Source organism: Lycorma delicatula, chromosome 5 (genome assembly GCF_047948215.1).
Source record: "Lycorma delicatula isolate Av1 chromosome 5, ASM4794821v1, whole genome shotgun sequence".
NCBI classification, from domain to species: domain Eukaryota; kingdom Metazoa; phylum Arthropoda; class Insecta; order Hemiptera; family Fulgoridae; genus Lycorma; species Lycorma delicatula.
This window is the reverse complement of record NC_134459.1, coordinates 180098962-180116864: the sequence shown is the minus strand read 5'-3', so window position 1 is coordinate 180116864 and position 17903 is coordinate 180098962. Positions and strand designations below refer to the sequence as shown.

General features: G+C 36.8%; 1 protein-coding gene across 1 annotated transcript in view; it reads left to right on the top strand.

Moving 5' to 3' along the window:
- The window catches only part of Naglu (N-acetyl-alpha-glucosaminidase), a 104594-nt gene continuing 86691 nt past the window's right edge, over positions 1-17903 (top strand). The window contains exons 1-2 of the mRNA XM_075367675.1: positions 1-340; positions 3619-3797. Of these exons, the coding sequence (XP_075223790.1) occupies positions 253-340; positions 3619-3797 (267 nt within the window). The 5' untranslated portion in view covers positions 1-252. The remainder of the gene's footprint in view (positions 341-3618; positions 3798-17903) is intronic.

Here is a 17903-nt window from a genome sequence, read left to right as displayed (position 1 = left end):
CGGATGACGATAACTTTGATTAGTGTTGTGTTCGTTCAGCGCCTCGGTCATTTCCTTCTTTTTATACTGTAGTAAAATAATATTTTATTTTAAAAATAGGATTTTTACAATATATCTTTGATATTACTAATAATTTTGCCGCCGTGTGTAATATAATTTGTTGAATATATTTTTTATCATGTCATGCAGGAAGTTTGTCTATTAATTATCAGCTGTTTGTTTAGTGGTACGGTAATCTTAACATCTTAGAACATGGCGGGAAACGCTTATTCGTTAATAGTTGTATGTCTGTTAATGACATTTGATGACATAACATGTTTATTCATATTTTCTAAAGAAGGTACCTTTTGTATTATTTATTATGTATAATTAATTTTGCTATATATATTATTAATTTTAATCAGTATGCATTAGAAAAGTTGTAAAACTGACGTACTTATAAAAATTAATTAACATTGCTCGACATTTTGTTTTGATTGAATTACTTATTTTCTTTTAAAACTTTTATTCAATATCCAATGATTTCAAAATAAAAAAAAATTCTATTTGCCGTAAATTTACTTTTTAGTATAAATTATATTGATTGATAAAATTTGTCTACATTGGTGATGCTGGAAAAGTTACGCAACTATTTATTGCCCGGTTTTTTAATGTAAATTCTAACCTAAATAATGAAGTAGGAATTTGTTTATACTAACAACAAAATTGGCTATGTCCAGTTTTTAGAAAAATTGAGATTTTGTTATAGCATATGAAGTTGGTAACCGTTGCCGTAGAATCAGAGGCTGTTGAAGTTAATAAATGTCTTATACTATTTAAAATCGACAATAAAAAATATAGCCATCTCCTCTAATAGGCAAAGTTCACATGTAGTTAATTTCAAACTTACCATGTTCAATCAATTACAAAATCAACCATGTCCTTCTTATATTGTAATGAATGCTTCAAATAATGTTTCAAAACTCATGTCCTCCCGAGCTTATACAATTTGTTTTTATTTGGGAAAAGTTGTAGAAATATTTAAGCACGATTTTATAAATTATTGTTTAAAATACTACTTTTCACATTAATATTAATATCTCGTATCAGTACAAGTTAGAAAATTATATTTTAGTGAAAATTTCAAGATTGTTTTTGGTAAACTTCAACTGACGCTTGTTCATGTTGTATTATGCTTAAGGAACAAATAAAAAGATAAGATGAGTCTGAGAATGGAGAATGCCCAACACATGATAATAGCTAAGTATTCATAAACTGAGAGCTTCAGCATTTTATGATATTTTACGTCAAGAAGTAAACTGTACAAAAATTCTTAATATTAATTAAGGTTCACACCAGTAGTCTTTTTATTATTCCCACAGGCTTTACTATTATAACCTTATAATCCATATAGGAAATTCTAAAACTCGGCAAAACAAGGACAATGGTTTTTTATACGTTTGGAAGGAAACAGATGCAGCCAAGTCATCAAATGAAATTGTCTCCGCAATTTTTCCATCATTTGTGCAACACAACCATCAATAAAGAAATAAATGAAGTTATTCTGTTTGCTGACGGATGTGAGGGTAAAAACAAAAATACATCCATAATAGCTATGATTTTCAATTGGTTAATTAATAATGCTCCTCAGTTGGTACAAACAGCTTGTTTGGTCTTTCCAGTGGTCATTCAGTCTTTTCTTCCATCAGATCACGTCTCTTTGGACACATTGAGAAAGATATTAGAAAAAAGGAACAATGATTGTACCAGATGAATACCTAGCAATCTTCAATCTGTTAAACATGGAGAATAAAAATATTTATGATTGGAAATCAGCAAAACTAGCAGTTTTGAAGAACACAAAGTATTAGCATTTCAGATTCAATGCCTAAGTGATTCTTTATTAAAAGAAGTAAGATTTCTGGTAGAATCATCATATATGGTGAATATAACTGCAGATTAGATATTGGAGTCTATAAAGGCATATGTAAAAAAGGGAAATCCATTAGTGATATGAAGAAACATGAAGTTGACATAGGAAATGCTGACAAAAAGATAATACTTACTGATGTTGACAAATTGTTTTGGTAATGAGCGGTGAGAAATACAGACTTCACAGTGGTATAAAGATGTAATTGACATTCTTGTAGTTGTTGCAGAAATTATTGTGGCGAGGAAGAACATCTGTGTGAATATCAAGATGAAGAACCCACTGTTTAAATGTTTCATATTTAAAAATTTGTTAATAATATTTATTTAAAAAAATTATTTACATTGTTCAAGTAAATCATTATTTTTGAAGGCAATTTAATGTATTAAGGTTGTTTAATTTAAAAACCTATTTTATGTTTAATGTTGTAATTCAAGCGTATCAATAATTTTTCAAAAGGTAATTTCTATCTATTCTTTGTTCTCTATTTAATTACACTAATTTTGTTTCGTTTTTAAGAATAAAATGGTTGTTTTTTAGGGTAATATAATTTTAGAAGTTTTTTTGTTAGTTTCAAAACCATCTAAGTTTGCAGAGGTTAGAAACAGAACCTGCCATGTCCAATCATCCTTATCAAAACTTGCCATGTCCCATGCTTTTTCCTTAATAACTTTAGAAATGATGATTTAATTTGAATAATATTTAAATAATCTGCCCACTTTTTATCTGAATTATAAAACACAAACAAAAAATGTACTGTAATGCTGTCAAATTTTCAGTAATAAAAATAACTGCCCATTATCTCAAAATAACTTAGCATGATGTAGCCAGTTTTGTTATTAGTTTTCACATTTAACTAATTATATTATTTCAGCTAGTATACCATTTAACCAATCTACACAATAAAAAAATCTAATTAAGCTAATTTGTAAAGAAGAAAGGTTTGATTTTTAATAGCCTCAGAAATTATACTTTTCTTGAAATAATCTTTTAATCTTTCAGATTGATGCCCTTTCTTTTCTCAGGGATTTTTAATAGCATTTTATATTGTGTTACCTATTGTTCTTCATTTTATTCTGCCCAATTATATCGTCTGCAGATTGCACCAAATGTTGTTGCAATGCATAGTGCAGTCTTAACTGATCGTTATGTCTAGTAAAAAGTTATGAGATTTGGAAAAAAATTTAAGCTAAAACCTTGAAAACTGTCGAAGTTACTATCATAATCAAATCGGATATCAAGTTACTGTCTGTTAAAGCCACCTAAGCTGGACCACTACTCAGATAGATAATGACCGCAGGTATTTAATTAAGGGTTACTGTGATGGGGCCATGCAGGTGCTTATAACAATGTGCTTGTTTGTTAGTCCCAAAAAAAGGCACTGTATATTATCTTCTCAAATCAGTTGCTGGATTAATGTGGAATGATCTTTATGAGGCTTAGCATTCTAATTGTCATCAAAAGGTTATCCTCACCTTTTCCACATAAGGACAAAACTCTTCACCGTTTACCATCAGAGCTGTGTTTCATGTCTATTAAATCCACGATTGTATTTCAAGGTTAGTAAAATGAACAGTTTTCGCAGTTTGGTTTCAAGGATCTATAATGAGCTGCTATCTATTGTTAGAACCTTGAAATTTAAAATCAAAGTCAAAGCATGATTTTATCAATAATTATAATGTATTAATATTTTTTGTTTATTTTTGCAGATCTCTCCTCTTCGTATGAATTTATTCGTCCTTCTTCCACTTCTCAAGAACTCTCAACAGCGAGCTGTCAAGAGGTCGCCGTTAAAGATTTGATTCAAAGATTAATCGGCGATAAAGTTAAATATTTTGATGTCGGTATTAATCCAAACTTAATTAGTAACGGGAAAGATACTTTCAATGTAAGTTTCTTTTGGTAGTTATTTATGTAAATATGCAGCAAAGTTTTTAGTACTTAACTTAGTGAAAAAATTCGTTTACTACCATTTTTGCATTTGTACATCCCACTAACCAAAATATATATTTTTCATAAATATGAATAATGAGGAGCAGTAATAAATGGAAAAAATGTGGCAAAAGGTTACATAACTTTCCTGACTTTGTCTTAGAGAGAATTTTATTTAAAATATGTTACAGTGTTTTTAAATCTCAATACTTAATATTGTAATTATGCAGTGCAATTGCGCGATCAGAAGTGCAGTTGTGAAAATATAAAAATGTTCAAAATCGTGAAAAAATATAAAAATATTTTGCCTTCTATTTGACTCGCTTGATCAAATGACGATTTTATCTTTAAAATTATACAGTAAGTATAATTGAGAAAAAATCAAAATTCTTTGTTAAACATTTTGACCGAATGATATTTCTATCAGAATAACTGTATCTTTATATAATTGCTTAAAAAAAAAGTGAAAGATTTAGAGCCCATAGACTCCTTTGCTTGAGAGCTACCTAATAAAAAACTTTAAATAACAATAACGACTTGAAAAACAGGTTATGATGCAGGTTTTAGACCTTAAAAGTTTATTTATTAGAATAATTATTTACTTCAGTAAGTCGATTGGATTCAGTATAATGTCATTCATTAAAACTAAAAAAGAAATTAGTTTGGTAAAAAAAATACGCGTACATGATGCTCCATTGTGTCATCGGGTGATGTAGTATAGCCAAATTTCAACGTATTTTCAAGTTACGAGGCAAAAACTGTTTAGAAATATTAGGGAATGTCATCCCCTACTTGTAATTTCTGTTAATTAAAATCCTTGCAATTTTAAATAAGCGCTTCGATCGTACTAAACACCTTTTTTTAATTTTGGCCAAAATTTGATGTCATCTGTCGCACGTATAGAAATTTTTAGTAGTTTCAAAGAATTTATATTTAGCCGGACTGCAGATATTAATATAAATACAGGTCAACGCATGTACATATTTTCTGGAAATTTCTATAAAGTTTGGACCGAGGAGATTTTGAAATGTTGGCATTTGGAAAACCGTGATACCCAAATGTCGCTCGCCCGCTTGCTATACTTTCCCTTTACATCACTTTGTATTCTCTCCTTTGTTAGGGACAGAGTTGGAAAAATTACGCTATTCTTTCCCCGCTTATTTTATTCTAAAAAATCCACATTTCTAATTTGCGTAAAAACAGAATTATCAAAAAGAAGAATTTAAATATTTATCGGTTTGCGGAAATAAAACTTAAACTATTGCTAAAAGATTAGCGTTTGTTCTGATGAGTTTAAGTCCATTAGATTAAACTATCTTGAAATAATTATAGTAATAAACGTATTAAAAAATCAAAAGGTAAAGGGAGAGAAAGAGAGAGCTTAAGGAGAAAAAAATATCTTACTATTCTAGATAAGTTTTTTAATGCTAATTTCAGAAGAAATTAGTAAAGCAGAATGTAAAATAAATTACATTTTAATTCTCAAAAAAGTTGTGAAATCTTAAAAAAATTTTAAATGTCCACGGTAAAAGTCCTAGGAACAAACAAACCTAATTTCTAACTCGGCCCTGAAAAAGACCGTATAGTTCCTCAATTTATTCTTTCTTTTTCCTGTTTAGCCTCCGGTAACTACCGTTTAGATAATTCTTCAGAGGATGAATGAGGATGATATGTACGAGTGTAAATGAAGTGTAGTCTTGTACATTCTCAGTTCGACCGTTCCTGAGATGTGTGGTTAATTGAAACCCGACCACCAAAGAACACCGGTACCCACGATCCAGTATTCAAATCCGTGTAAAAATAACCGGCTTTACTAGGACTTGAACGCTGTAACTCTCGACTTCAAAATCAGCTGATTTGGGAAGACGCGTTCACCACTAGACCGACCCGGTGGGTTTCCTCAATTTATCCTATTATCCTCTTTTATTACTTATTTATTTTGCCCTTTATTTGATTGTTGTTTGTATTAATGCGACTCCAATCTCGCTAGGTTTTCCTTGCTGAAAGCGTTCAGATCGAAGAGCCTATGTTTGCATTATATCTGATAGGAAGCTTGCCTACGAACCGACTTCAGGACTCCGGTGGCCTTACGATAAGCATAAAACCACAATTAATAACTAATTCTAAAACCGATCGTTAAATGACATACCACACGGTCTTAATAAGAAACTAAAAAAAAACAAAAAAAAAAACACGTAATCCTTATTATATACATACATACATTAGCCGATATTTGAATCGAAATTAAATGACATCGATGACGTCAAAGTTCGGACAAAACTGAAAAAAAGGGGAGGTATTTATCGCAATTTTTATTTCCTGTGTATTATTCACGGAAAATTGAGTTTTTGTACGATGAAATTACTCGTTTAAAGTTGTAAATATTTTGATTAATTGAAATTACAAGTAGGGAACGATATTTGTTATTATTTATAAACGGTTTTTGCCTCGTATCTTGAAAACCCGTCGACCAGAAAACTTGAAATTTTGACTACATATATCCCAACTTTGGTGTTATTTTCAATCCCGTGGAACGAATACGCACCACCCGCCTTTTTTTTACTAAACCAATTTTTTGGTAGTCTTATGAACGACGCACTAGATCAAATGAATTTACTGAAGATAATAATAATTATTCCGATAAGTAAATGTTTAAGCGCAAAAAACAAGGGCTCTGAATCGTACCTGTACTTAAAATATCAATTTTTTTTAATTTTCAAGACTGTGAATTCAACTGTTTTGTATTAAAATTGACAACATGGGAATTTAAAAAAAAAGTTTTTTAAATCGTACATAAAAATTCTTTTGTCAGATTTCATGGGGTCTCTGATGTAAGAATTAAAAAAAAAATATATATATATATGATTTCTGATACTTTATGTTTTACTCAAGTTGTAGCTATTAAAAATGTTATATGAGGTAAAGGCGATCAAGTGGACCAACATTTTTTTTACTAACTATTAATATTTTTTTTTTAGTGTAATTTTGATAATATTATTTGGTCAATAGTCGCTGAGACCCAGAATTTTTATTATTCTTCTGATAATCTTTGAGATAAAAACATAATACGGTCAAGGGACTCAAATAGGACCTAACCTTTTTTACTGAAAATTTTGATGTTTGCAATTTTGCATCTATTATGCTTCTTGCACCCGATAAGCCAAATCAATAAAAACATTTTTCACTAATAATAACGATAATCATTAATATTGTAACCGTTATTAAATATTTAATAATAACATTCACAATTTTTGTTTATTTCATAGAGCGATTAGATTCAGGCACTAAACTTTGTTTTTTTCATTATTAAAAATAGAATAATAATTAATAACGATTTTAATTTAAATGTAAAAGATTCTACTCGCTTAATTTTATTGTACCGCTTCCATTCTACAAATTTTGCCGAACATAAGAAACAGCTTCGGGAAAGTTTTAGTCCTTTGACGGTTTTTCATTGTTTCTCTCTCAAAAAAAAAGAAAGTATCGATGGAGCGATATGTTTATCCTAAATAATACATTAATATAACCGCTTCTTGTTGACTCGTCCGGTCGAATAGAAAAACGAGCTGTTTGCAGATAATTACACGAGAAACTTTCAATATCGGAGTTCGTTTCATCGATACGTCTTTATACGGTATTGTTACTCGAAGGAATTCTTTCGAGTACAAATGGAGATTTGTGCAGAACGGTTTTTAAAACCTCTTCGACAGCGGTAAAATTAACCGTTCTCCGACGGTATGCGGTTTTCCAGATTTCGCTATAAGTAATGAAATATTGTACGATGCCCGCAAGCCATCGTCGTTACTTTCAGACGTTGAAGCGAACATACTCTGCGCGGTAGGACTCTTCGTATTTTTCCTTCGATGTTTGAAAATATTTCAAATCTTTACCTATTTTATCAGGATGACACCTTCTTAGATGATCTTCGAGCTTCGACGGTTTCATAGAGTCGTCGCTCAAAAGTTTGATGCACGAAAGGCATATAGGCGATCGCTTGTCTGCCTTTGATGGAAGAAATCCAAATTTTAAATAATCAACACTGTTCAGTCGACATTTCTTCTTAGATTCAGCCGTGTTTCGTATCGGTTGCCTACCGGTAAATAAAAAAAAAAAAACGTTGTTTTAGTAATCTCAAGGCGGTCTTACTTAACAGGATATGACTATTTTAACAGAATAGGATTAATTAATTATTGCAATTGAATAAAATACCAGCGGCAAACCGATTCTAATTATTAAAAACGATCAAATCGGTAAGATCCGTAATAAAGTTTTATGAAAATGGCTGAACCGATTTTAATGCGATGTAAAACATTTTTTCATTAATTATATTTTGATATATTTGTGTAAATTCTATAGAAAATACTTTTAAATAACCGATATTTTGATATCACAACTCTGCGATTTTAATCGTTTATTTATTACTTTGAATGCACGTTACGAGTATGTAAAGACGGGTACAATTTATGAAAATATACAACGTGTTACAGAATAAGGGTTACAACCGGGAAATGGTATGTTCAGGATCGGTTTTTAAATCCTTAATTGGGATAAATGAATAAATCCTTAAACGGAGACTGTAAAAAGTGGTCGCATTACAATATTGTGATGTCGCGTAGGTAGCGTAGCCCCCGCGGCTTTGACCGCGCCGCGCGCCACGCGCCACGTTTCAATATTGTGATTTGACCACTTTTTACTGATTTTTTTTCATATATATAAAAACAAACTATTAGAATCGACTTAAAAACTGATCCTGAACATATCATCTCCCGGTTGTAACCCTTATTCTGTAACACGTTGTATAAATGTATATAATTATTAGCGAACCACCACACAGTCGGGTAAAAAAAATATTACTAATAAAGTAGGGATAAAAAGTTCAACCTTTCTCGGCTTTCTGTTCTTTTAGGGAAGTCTCTAATAATGGCTTTGTTCAGTATTTAATTTTTAATACGTACCTACTACACGCAAACATTACAAATATACTTATTACAACATAAATATATTTTTATCGCAGGCGGGTTGGAAGAGATTTCTTTTAGGAATAAGCGTCGCCTTTTGTACCTACGTATTTTTTGTAATTTGTGCATTTTTTGTTTCCCGACGTGTACAATAAATCGTCAAATAAATAAATAAAATAAAGGTAAGTATAACAAAATAGCAGGTAAGTACTTACTACTTTTTCCGACACTGGCAAACGCTAACATTTATTCGCTTTACTTTTTTTTCGAAATTCCGGAAACAAACGAGTAACGTTTATCCTTGGCAATCGTATTTTATATTAGTGAAGAATCAAACAAGTTCACGCAAGATTGCTAGCACACACACCACAAGTCGTATTTCGTCCCTTTGCACGTCTGAACAAGCGTTGCGGACGGCAGCGGCGGCGCTTTGCAAGTCTCGACACGTTCGTTGTACTGAATATGTAATATGCAAGTTTTTACAAGTAACAGTCGCTGAGCTTCTCAAAACATTATCTGCCTAGATCGATACGCAAAGTCAAGCCGACCTTTTAGTTCTTCACTATCGAAACCAGATGAATTTTCGTGGACCCCCGCTTAAGAATTGTGAACCCCCCATTTTTTTGTCACGCCAACGTAGACCCCCGTCGAGTCTCCCGTGGACCCCTGGGGATCCACCTTGACCGCTTTCGGAATCGATGATCTAGACCATTGATTCTCAAACTTTTATGCCCGCCGCCCGCATTGAGAATCAAAGTTTTTAAACTTACCGTCTGTTAAAAATAATAATTGCTATTACTGTTTTTAAACATGGCTATTTCTAAGGTGAAACTTACATTTTAAATGAGAGCAATTAAAATGCATATTTAATCGTATTTGGAAGTAGCAGTATTAAAATTGTTTTAAAAAAATACAATTGTATCATCTGGAGGTCAAGTCAGGCATTGCATTTTCACATGCTAAACATCATTCTTCTCAGCCTATGAACCAATACCTAATTGTGGTCCTGGAGGTTAAACAAAAAAAAAATGTACATATAGTTCTATAACAATAGCGATAGCATATTCAGTATAACAATACAATAATTAAAAAAACAAAGCTTTGTGAAAGATGAATCTGATGTGCTTTAACTAATTGTTAATATTATGCTCAAATTTACTTAAAAACAGCCGAAGTCGCTGTGTTTGGGAACGTGCAGCCAAATCCACGTTCAGACAAATATGACGCTGGTAATGCTATCAGAAATCGTTGAACAATTGACCGTAATCCAGGTTACAGTTGCAGGATTGGCTTGCGCAAACAAACTTCTTCGTAGCCATTCTTGAATTTTATTTTTATTCCTTCATTTGTTGTCAGCTCTATAAGTTCTTCTAACTGGGATGATTCTGGTGTGTGTAACATTTAAAAAAGGATCCAACATCTAGTCTGGTATGTCGATATTTAAAATATTCTGGAATCCATCTTTGAAATCACCGTGGAGGTTCTCCAAGTGGTAGGAGTAAACAAGCAAGTCGTCGTTGGTGAAGGATACTGCTGATAAATTAAGGAAGTATTAAATTCACGTCTGCCAATATTTCTTATGTAATAGCAGTTTGACTACCAAAGCAGTAACGTTTTTTGTTTTAATCAAGAGGAGTACGGCCGCCGGAAGTGACGTCATCCAAAACGGCGGCCGTCCGCCATATTGGAAAATGGCGGCCAAGATGGCGGTGGTCGGCCATCTTGGGTTGTGACGTCGGTGGCGCTGCAGCCCGCAGTCTTTCCAACCTGTTTTTTTTAAAAGACGTTCCTCGAGGATGATCCTGCTCGTCGTAGATCGTGCACCGGGAGGCGGCGCAGTCTTTCCAACCTGTTTTTTTTAAAGACGTTCCTCGAGGATGATACTGGTCGTCGTCGCCTCGACGCGGGGTGAGGTGTTAGACTGTCCGACGCGGACGTACCTCGAGGATGATCAGAGTCGTCGTAGTCGTTGCACCAGCAGGCTTCGCCCGCCCCGCTTGAGGTCTTCGTTGTGGCTCGTGCACCGGGAGGTGGTGTCTGTGTGAAACTTTAGACGTACGTACCTCGAGGATGATCCAGGTCGCCCAGGCGGCGGCTGCTTCGAAGAAGAGATAGAGGTTCTCGTCGTAAATCGTACACCGGGAGGCGGTCGCTTTAGGTCTTCGTGTGGCTCGTGCACCGGGAGGTGGTGTCTGTGAAAAAAAATTTAGACGTACCTCGAGGATGATCCTGGTCGTCCAGGCGACGGCGTCGGGAGGCGTCGCCGCTCGAGAGGTTCTCGTCGTAGATCGTGCACCGGGAGGCGGTGTTTGCGTGCGTGCGTCAGCGCAGCGACGTAGAGAGAGATGTTTACCGTGCGGGATGCGGCGCCCGACTGACGAACCGTCCGGCCTACGCGTGACCCTTTTTTCCTTATAAACAGGAAAACAGAAATAAATTGCGGAAACACCTGCTTATTAACTGCACGAACATGTTTTGACATCCTTATCACCCCTCACATCCGCTCGACTCCGATTAAAAAAATAATCTTTTCCTTATAAAACAGGAAAAAACCTGCTTATCTATTGTCCGCACACATCCGCTCAATTTTTAACAACTATTTTTCCTTATACATATTATCGGTTCACACATACACGCTTATCTGTAAATAAAAAAATTAAATGGTTGCATTTCCACACCACCCAGGAGGTAGCAACCACGGCGCATTGAGATTTTTTTTAACGAGTGATCTCTTCCCTAGAGGTCTACAAAACACTCGACTATATCGTCTTCATGATACTTCTTTACAAGACCGGGATGTTGTGAACGACAAATGCAGATGATGAGTAATGATAAACTTGTACAAGAAAGCACATCTATGTGAAACAAAAAAATCCCATTTAATAAAGATAACTCTCTAATGTATGTATGCGATTCCCGCCTTCTTGTGCAAGTTTATCATTACTCATCATCTGCGTTTATCGTTTATAACATCACGCTCTTGTAAAGAAGTAAAGAAATAATGTTTCGCATACATAAACATAATATTGCAAACTTGCACGCATTTTTCTATCGTACCACTCCCTTTTATTTGAAAAAACCTAAAATTTGTTAAACTCTCACCATTTGTAACACAATTGATAGTGGATAAATCGAATATCATATCGTGTCACGGGCCTTGGAACCACTGCATACAATAAACGTAAATAAATATCGTTTTAAAACAATAGTTAGTTACGACTTATTGTATGGGGGTTTAAAGTGTTTTTGTTTTGTGTATGTGTGTAATTTTGTGTTGTTTGTGTACTGTGTTGTAGGACTTAAAAGGACTTTTTTAAGAAAAACTGTTTAAATTTTTTAAAAATAAGTTTCGATGAACGACGGTTTTTTTATCCTCTTCTTCGTCTTTTTGTTTACGTTTCGTATTTTTGTATAAAATAAAATAAAAAGAAGTGATATGACGTCCTCTTATATATCGATTGGTTTTAACGTAATCGATTTCTGAATTTTCATCCGTGTCGTACGCCACCAAGAGATTGTTGGGTATCATCACCACAGTTGTTAGAACAATCTACCTCATTGCGGGTCCTGAAGAAAAGTCCTCCGTCCGTCGCTACATTAGAAGTTACTCTTCTTTTTTTATTTGCAACATACACGTTTACAGCGAGTACGTTGTTTTTTCTATGAGACGTATTGAGATCGTGTAACACCTTCGCGTCCAAATTCATATTCGACGAATGATTTAATTTGAACGCCTTTACGTTACCATCGTCACTGTAGAATCCGGAAAATAGCACTTCTTTACTGTCAATAAGTTCAATAGCTTTATCACCGCATTCAAATTCGCAATAATATTTTCGTCCACATCCGAAATCGCCAGCATTGAAAATTATCTTCACCAATAGGTTATCACCGTTTTTATCGAAGTCGTGTTCAGTTAAGTCGACAACATATGCGTAACTGTGTTTTAATTTAAAACACAGGCGTCAGACGTTGATCACCAACACGTACGCGCACATCTGCGTCTAACAGGAATCATGATGTTTACACCTCGAGTGTCTCCCAAGGAATAAACTATTCTTCATGGAATGGAATGCAAAGTTGGCAGGAGTCTATTACTCCCTACTTTATCGCAGAACCTGGACAGAGTCCCTTGCTGCTGGATCTTTCTAATCGGGCTTGTTTTTAAAAGGGTTATTTTTTAATCTCGGATCTAATTTTTCAAGTTTTGTCTATTATTATTTTAGTGAATTTAAGACGGATTTAATTGCATTCCAATCCGTTGTTAAACCAGCGTTATCGAACCCATTTCATGGGCCGACCGCGGAAGGCTAGGCTTATAAAGCCTGTCCTCCCGACGTAATTCCCCTTCAGACCGTCCACTGAAGTCCTTTCGGTGCTAACTCTTTAATAGGCTAGCAGGAATACGCCACAACGGGGCACTAGCTATAAGGAGGGAGCAATGCGTCCCCTTTTCCGGAGGAGTCGCAATTGCTGGGTTATTTTATCTTACTGTAAGTTTAACTTACAGATGGTGATACCTATTCGCGATCGCGGTTTTGGGGCGGCGATTTTCTGGAAAGAAGTAAACAGTAATTATTCTCTCCACGTAATTATTAACCTTCAGACACGCGTGTGTCTGAGAAGGGGTTGGGTGGACCGCGTGGCCGCAGTGAAGAAACCATTTGTTTTTGTGGTGGCTGTTGGCATCTGCAACAAAAGAAGCAGAACACACACACGAGAGAAAAAAAAAAAAAAAATTAATTTTTACTTTCCTTTCGACTGGCAGGATGAGACGGCACGACGCGTCGTTCCACATCCACGTTTCTCCCGTTTCTGAAACAAGAGAAACAGAACAAAACAAACGCGAGAAAAAAAAAAAATTTTTTTTTTAGACCGCGTTTTTGTTTTGTGCGCGACTTACCGTATTTGAAGTCTTCAAACTATATAACTCGCGAAAAAACTATTCACTCGCGACCCCGGAAACGCGTCTGACGCACTATTCCGTTTATGGCTCATGCGATATGGAGGCCCCTAAGCCTGGTTTGTCGATTTTCGGCTACCGCACCGCACCATCACGGTGGTTCGTCCAGTACGGCGTGAGGCCGCTTCCTTACAACTGTCGGAGTTGGGTCCTCTCTGCAGATGTCCCGAAGATGACTGTGTTCGGACACAGCCGCTCTCCCGAACAGTCTGCGCGCCTGCGCCACCCCCACCTCTGACACGGATTGAAATCTCGCATCAGATCGGAGAGTGGCGTTCCTGACGAACCACGGAGCTCCAAAGATCGTCCGCAACGCGATGTTTTGGACGGCCTCGATCTTCTTTTGGAGCGAGGAGCTCAACATTGCCCCCCATGCCGGGTAAGCATATGTTAGAATCGGCAGTACGTAGAGCCGAAAAATGAGAAGCTTAGTTGCCAGTGGGTGTGGGCTGGCACTGTTCAGCACTGGGTATAGTGAGGCTCTGGCGGCCTTAGCCCTCCGGGTCGCATAATTTACATGTTCGCCGAAGGTAAGCCGCCTGTCCAACACCACCCCCAGGTACTTAACTGTTTTCTCAAAAGGGATTTTCTCCCCTGAGATTTCCAGCTCTCTGGTCGGTTTTCGTGTCTTGCATGTGAACATCACGGCCGGCATGTAAACATACGACTTTGGCCGTTTTCCAACAATTCGGGAAATATCCAACGTACAAAATGGACGTGAATATCACCGAAATTGCTGTGATCACGGAGGCCGGTATGTTCCGGAATGCACGGGCGCTGATCCCGTCGACACCCGGGGCCTTGTCGGGGCTTGTGGCCTTAATGGCTGCGGAAACTTCCGCTTCAGTGACTTGGACAATCTCTGGTCCTCCACCTGTGAGAAATAATCTACAAGAAAGGATTCCACCTCGGTTGTGTGCTCGTCGTTCGGGGATGGAGGGGGGTTTGGAGTGAACTGCTCCTCCCAAGGTATCGGCGAATACCTCGGCCCTCTCCGCCTCCGAGTATGCAAGAAAACCTCGCTGCCCCACAACCGGATGGCGAGGCTTCTTCCCTTCTCGCAGTCTCCTGTTCAACCTGAACACCGAGGAGATGTCGTCAGAGACCGAGGCGAGGTATTCGTTCCACGAATCCTCTCGATGGCTTGTCAGCAGTTGTTTTACCCTGTCCGTTTGATTATAAAAGGCCCGCTTATCAGCGGGGGACAGGGTGATTCGATATCTCCTCCTCAGTCGTCGTTTCTCCGTTATGGCTTCGGAGATATGAGGAGGGAGGTCGTTTCGAACAACTGCTCGAGTTTTGGCCGATGAACTGCCTGCCAGGGCCTCGGTCATTGACGACGTGACGCGCCCGACAGTGTCGTCGATTTCCTCCGGGGTGTTCAGGAGCTCAGGATTTACCGGCCTGTACTCCCGCTGGAGGGTCTCGTAGAACCTTTTCCAGTTGACTGACCTTCGGGGTATAGGCGGGGGATCTCGGCCACCCCCTGCCTGTCCTAGTTCCAACAGGACAGGGGAATGGTCCCAGCTGAGGTCTTCTATCGTTTCAATCATGAATGGGAGGGTACCCCCCTTCATGACTGCGATATCCAGCACGTCAGGCCTAGATCTGCCTGAGCGATGCACGAACGTGGGCACCTCAGGGCCTACGACGACCAAGCGGCGGGCTCTCGCCCTTTCGTACAGCAATCTGCCATTCGGATTTGTCAGAATGCTGTTCCATGACACGTGTTTGGCATTGAGGTCGCCCATGAGTATCATGGGCCCATCCCAATTTTCCAGCACGGCATCCAGATCTGCGCCGGTTACCGCGTCGTTCGGCTTGCTATAAGCCGAAACCAGCCGATACACCGTGCCCAGATGCTCCACATGCACACACGTTTGCTCCATCACGTTTGTATGAAGAACAACGCGCGTATGCATGTGGCGTCTGTGGACTAAAACCGCAGTTCCACCAGAGGTGCGAGATCCGGGTCGAACTGGCCTATCCGTCCTATATGTAAAATAGTTCCGAAGGGTCAGTTGCTTGTTTGGGTTCAAGCACGTCTCAGACAACAGTATCACGTCTATCAGTAGATCCTCGGCCAGACGGCATAGTTCCTCCGTCCGGCCTACTACTGAGAACTACTTCATCCGGTTACACTGTGTTTATATGCTACTCCCCACCACACTTACCACGTCCTACTCTCTCTACCAATCAGAACGTCACAGTCTCCGCACCCCACGACGCGGGAAAAATCATCTGATATCCTGACAACAGCATTCTGAAACATTTTCAAAAATGAGAACAATGTATTAAACACTCTCCTCACCATTTGCAACATAATTTGATAGTAGATAAATTTATTACCACATCATGTCGCGGGCCTTGGAACCTGCATTCAATTTTTTTTTTGTCTTCAGTCATTTGACTGGTTTGATGCAGCTCTCCAAGATTCCCTATCTAGTGCTATTCGTTTCATTTCAGTATACCCTCTACATCCTACATCCCTAACAATTTGTTTTACATATTCCAAACGTGGCCTGCCTACACAATTTTTTCCTTCTACTTGTCCTTCCAATATTAAAGCGCCTATTCCAGGATGCCTTAGTATGTGGCCTATATAAGTCTGTCTCTTCTTTTAACTATATTTTTCCAAACGCTTCTTTCTTCATCTATATGCCGCAATACTTCTTCATTTGTTACTTTATCCACCCTTCTGATTTTTAACATTCTCCTATAGCACCACATTTCAAAAGCTTCTAATCTTTTCTTCTCAGATACTCCGATTGTCCAAGTTTCACTTCCATATAAAGCGACACTCCAAACATACACTTTCAAAAATCTTTTCCTGACATTTCAATTAATTTTTGATGTAAACAAATTATATTTCTTACTGAAGGCTCGTTTAGCTTGAGTTATTCGGCATTTTATATCGCTTCTGCTTCGTCCATCTTTAGTAATTCTACTTCCCAAATAACAAAATTCTTCTACCTCCATAATCTTTTCTCCTCCTATTTTCACATTCAGCGGTCATCTTTGTTATTTCTACTACATTTCATTACTTTTGTTTTGTTCTTGTTTATTTTCATGCGATAGTCGAATGCTACATCGATAGCTTTACCAATTAGTCCTTTAAATATGAGTTTTAATTTCATAGATACCATTGTTTCTAATTCATCCTCATTAAGCGTTTCGGTAAAACGTCTTGGTAAATATAAGTTAAATGGTTCTTCGCCATCTCGTAAACGACATACTATGCTCTTCCCATAAAGTGTAGCGATTTTCCTTAACCATACAATTTCATAAGGTTTACCGATAGTGAGATCACCAACGCTTTTTGTTTCGAAGTTGGTAGCAATAAGTTGCTTATTCAATTGCTGAATAAAATCTTTTCTGTAACCGTCAGTCATGGTGATGTTTCTATTGCAAGAGTTGCTGTTAGAATGATTCTAGCACGGATACGAGTTGCTATTTATACTCCCGCTACATCCGCTTGTCAACGAACAAGTAGATATAAATCGTTATTATTTTCCTTATGATAATGCTAAATAACCACACAATCATGTTTTGACCTGCTTATCTATTGTCCACACATCCGCTCAATTTTTAACAACTATTTTTTCCTTATTTGTTTCCTTTACAGAAAACGCTGCTTATCAACCGCATGAACATGTTTTGACATCCCTATCAACAATCACATCCGCTAGACTCCGATTAAAACAAAAAAATTAATCTTTTCCTTATAAAAGAAGAAAACACTTTCAACCCACCACATCCTACCAATTTTTATAAATAGTGAAGTTTAACTTGTACACTTCCACTTCAAAAATGGATCTGTTAGCAGATGAAGAATTTGTAGTGTACGTATAGAGAGCGATACACTTGAAAACCTTTCTTCTAATATTGATGAAGTATATGATTATTTTGAATCAGTACGTAATACATATATGTACCAAAGATCTTTTAAGAAAAAAAAAATTAAAACAAAATTTTTGAATATGATAAAATATATAAACCTATACGAAGATAACAATCCTTTTATCCAAAAAATCGGTCCTTCTCAGGTCCACCTTAAACTAAATGTAAACACTCTCCTCACCTTTTTTAACACAATTCATAGGAGATAAATCCAATATCATATCGTGCCACGAGCCTTGGA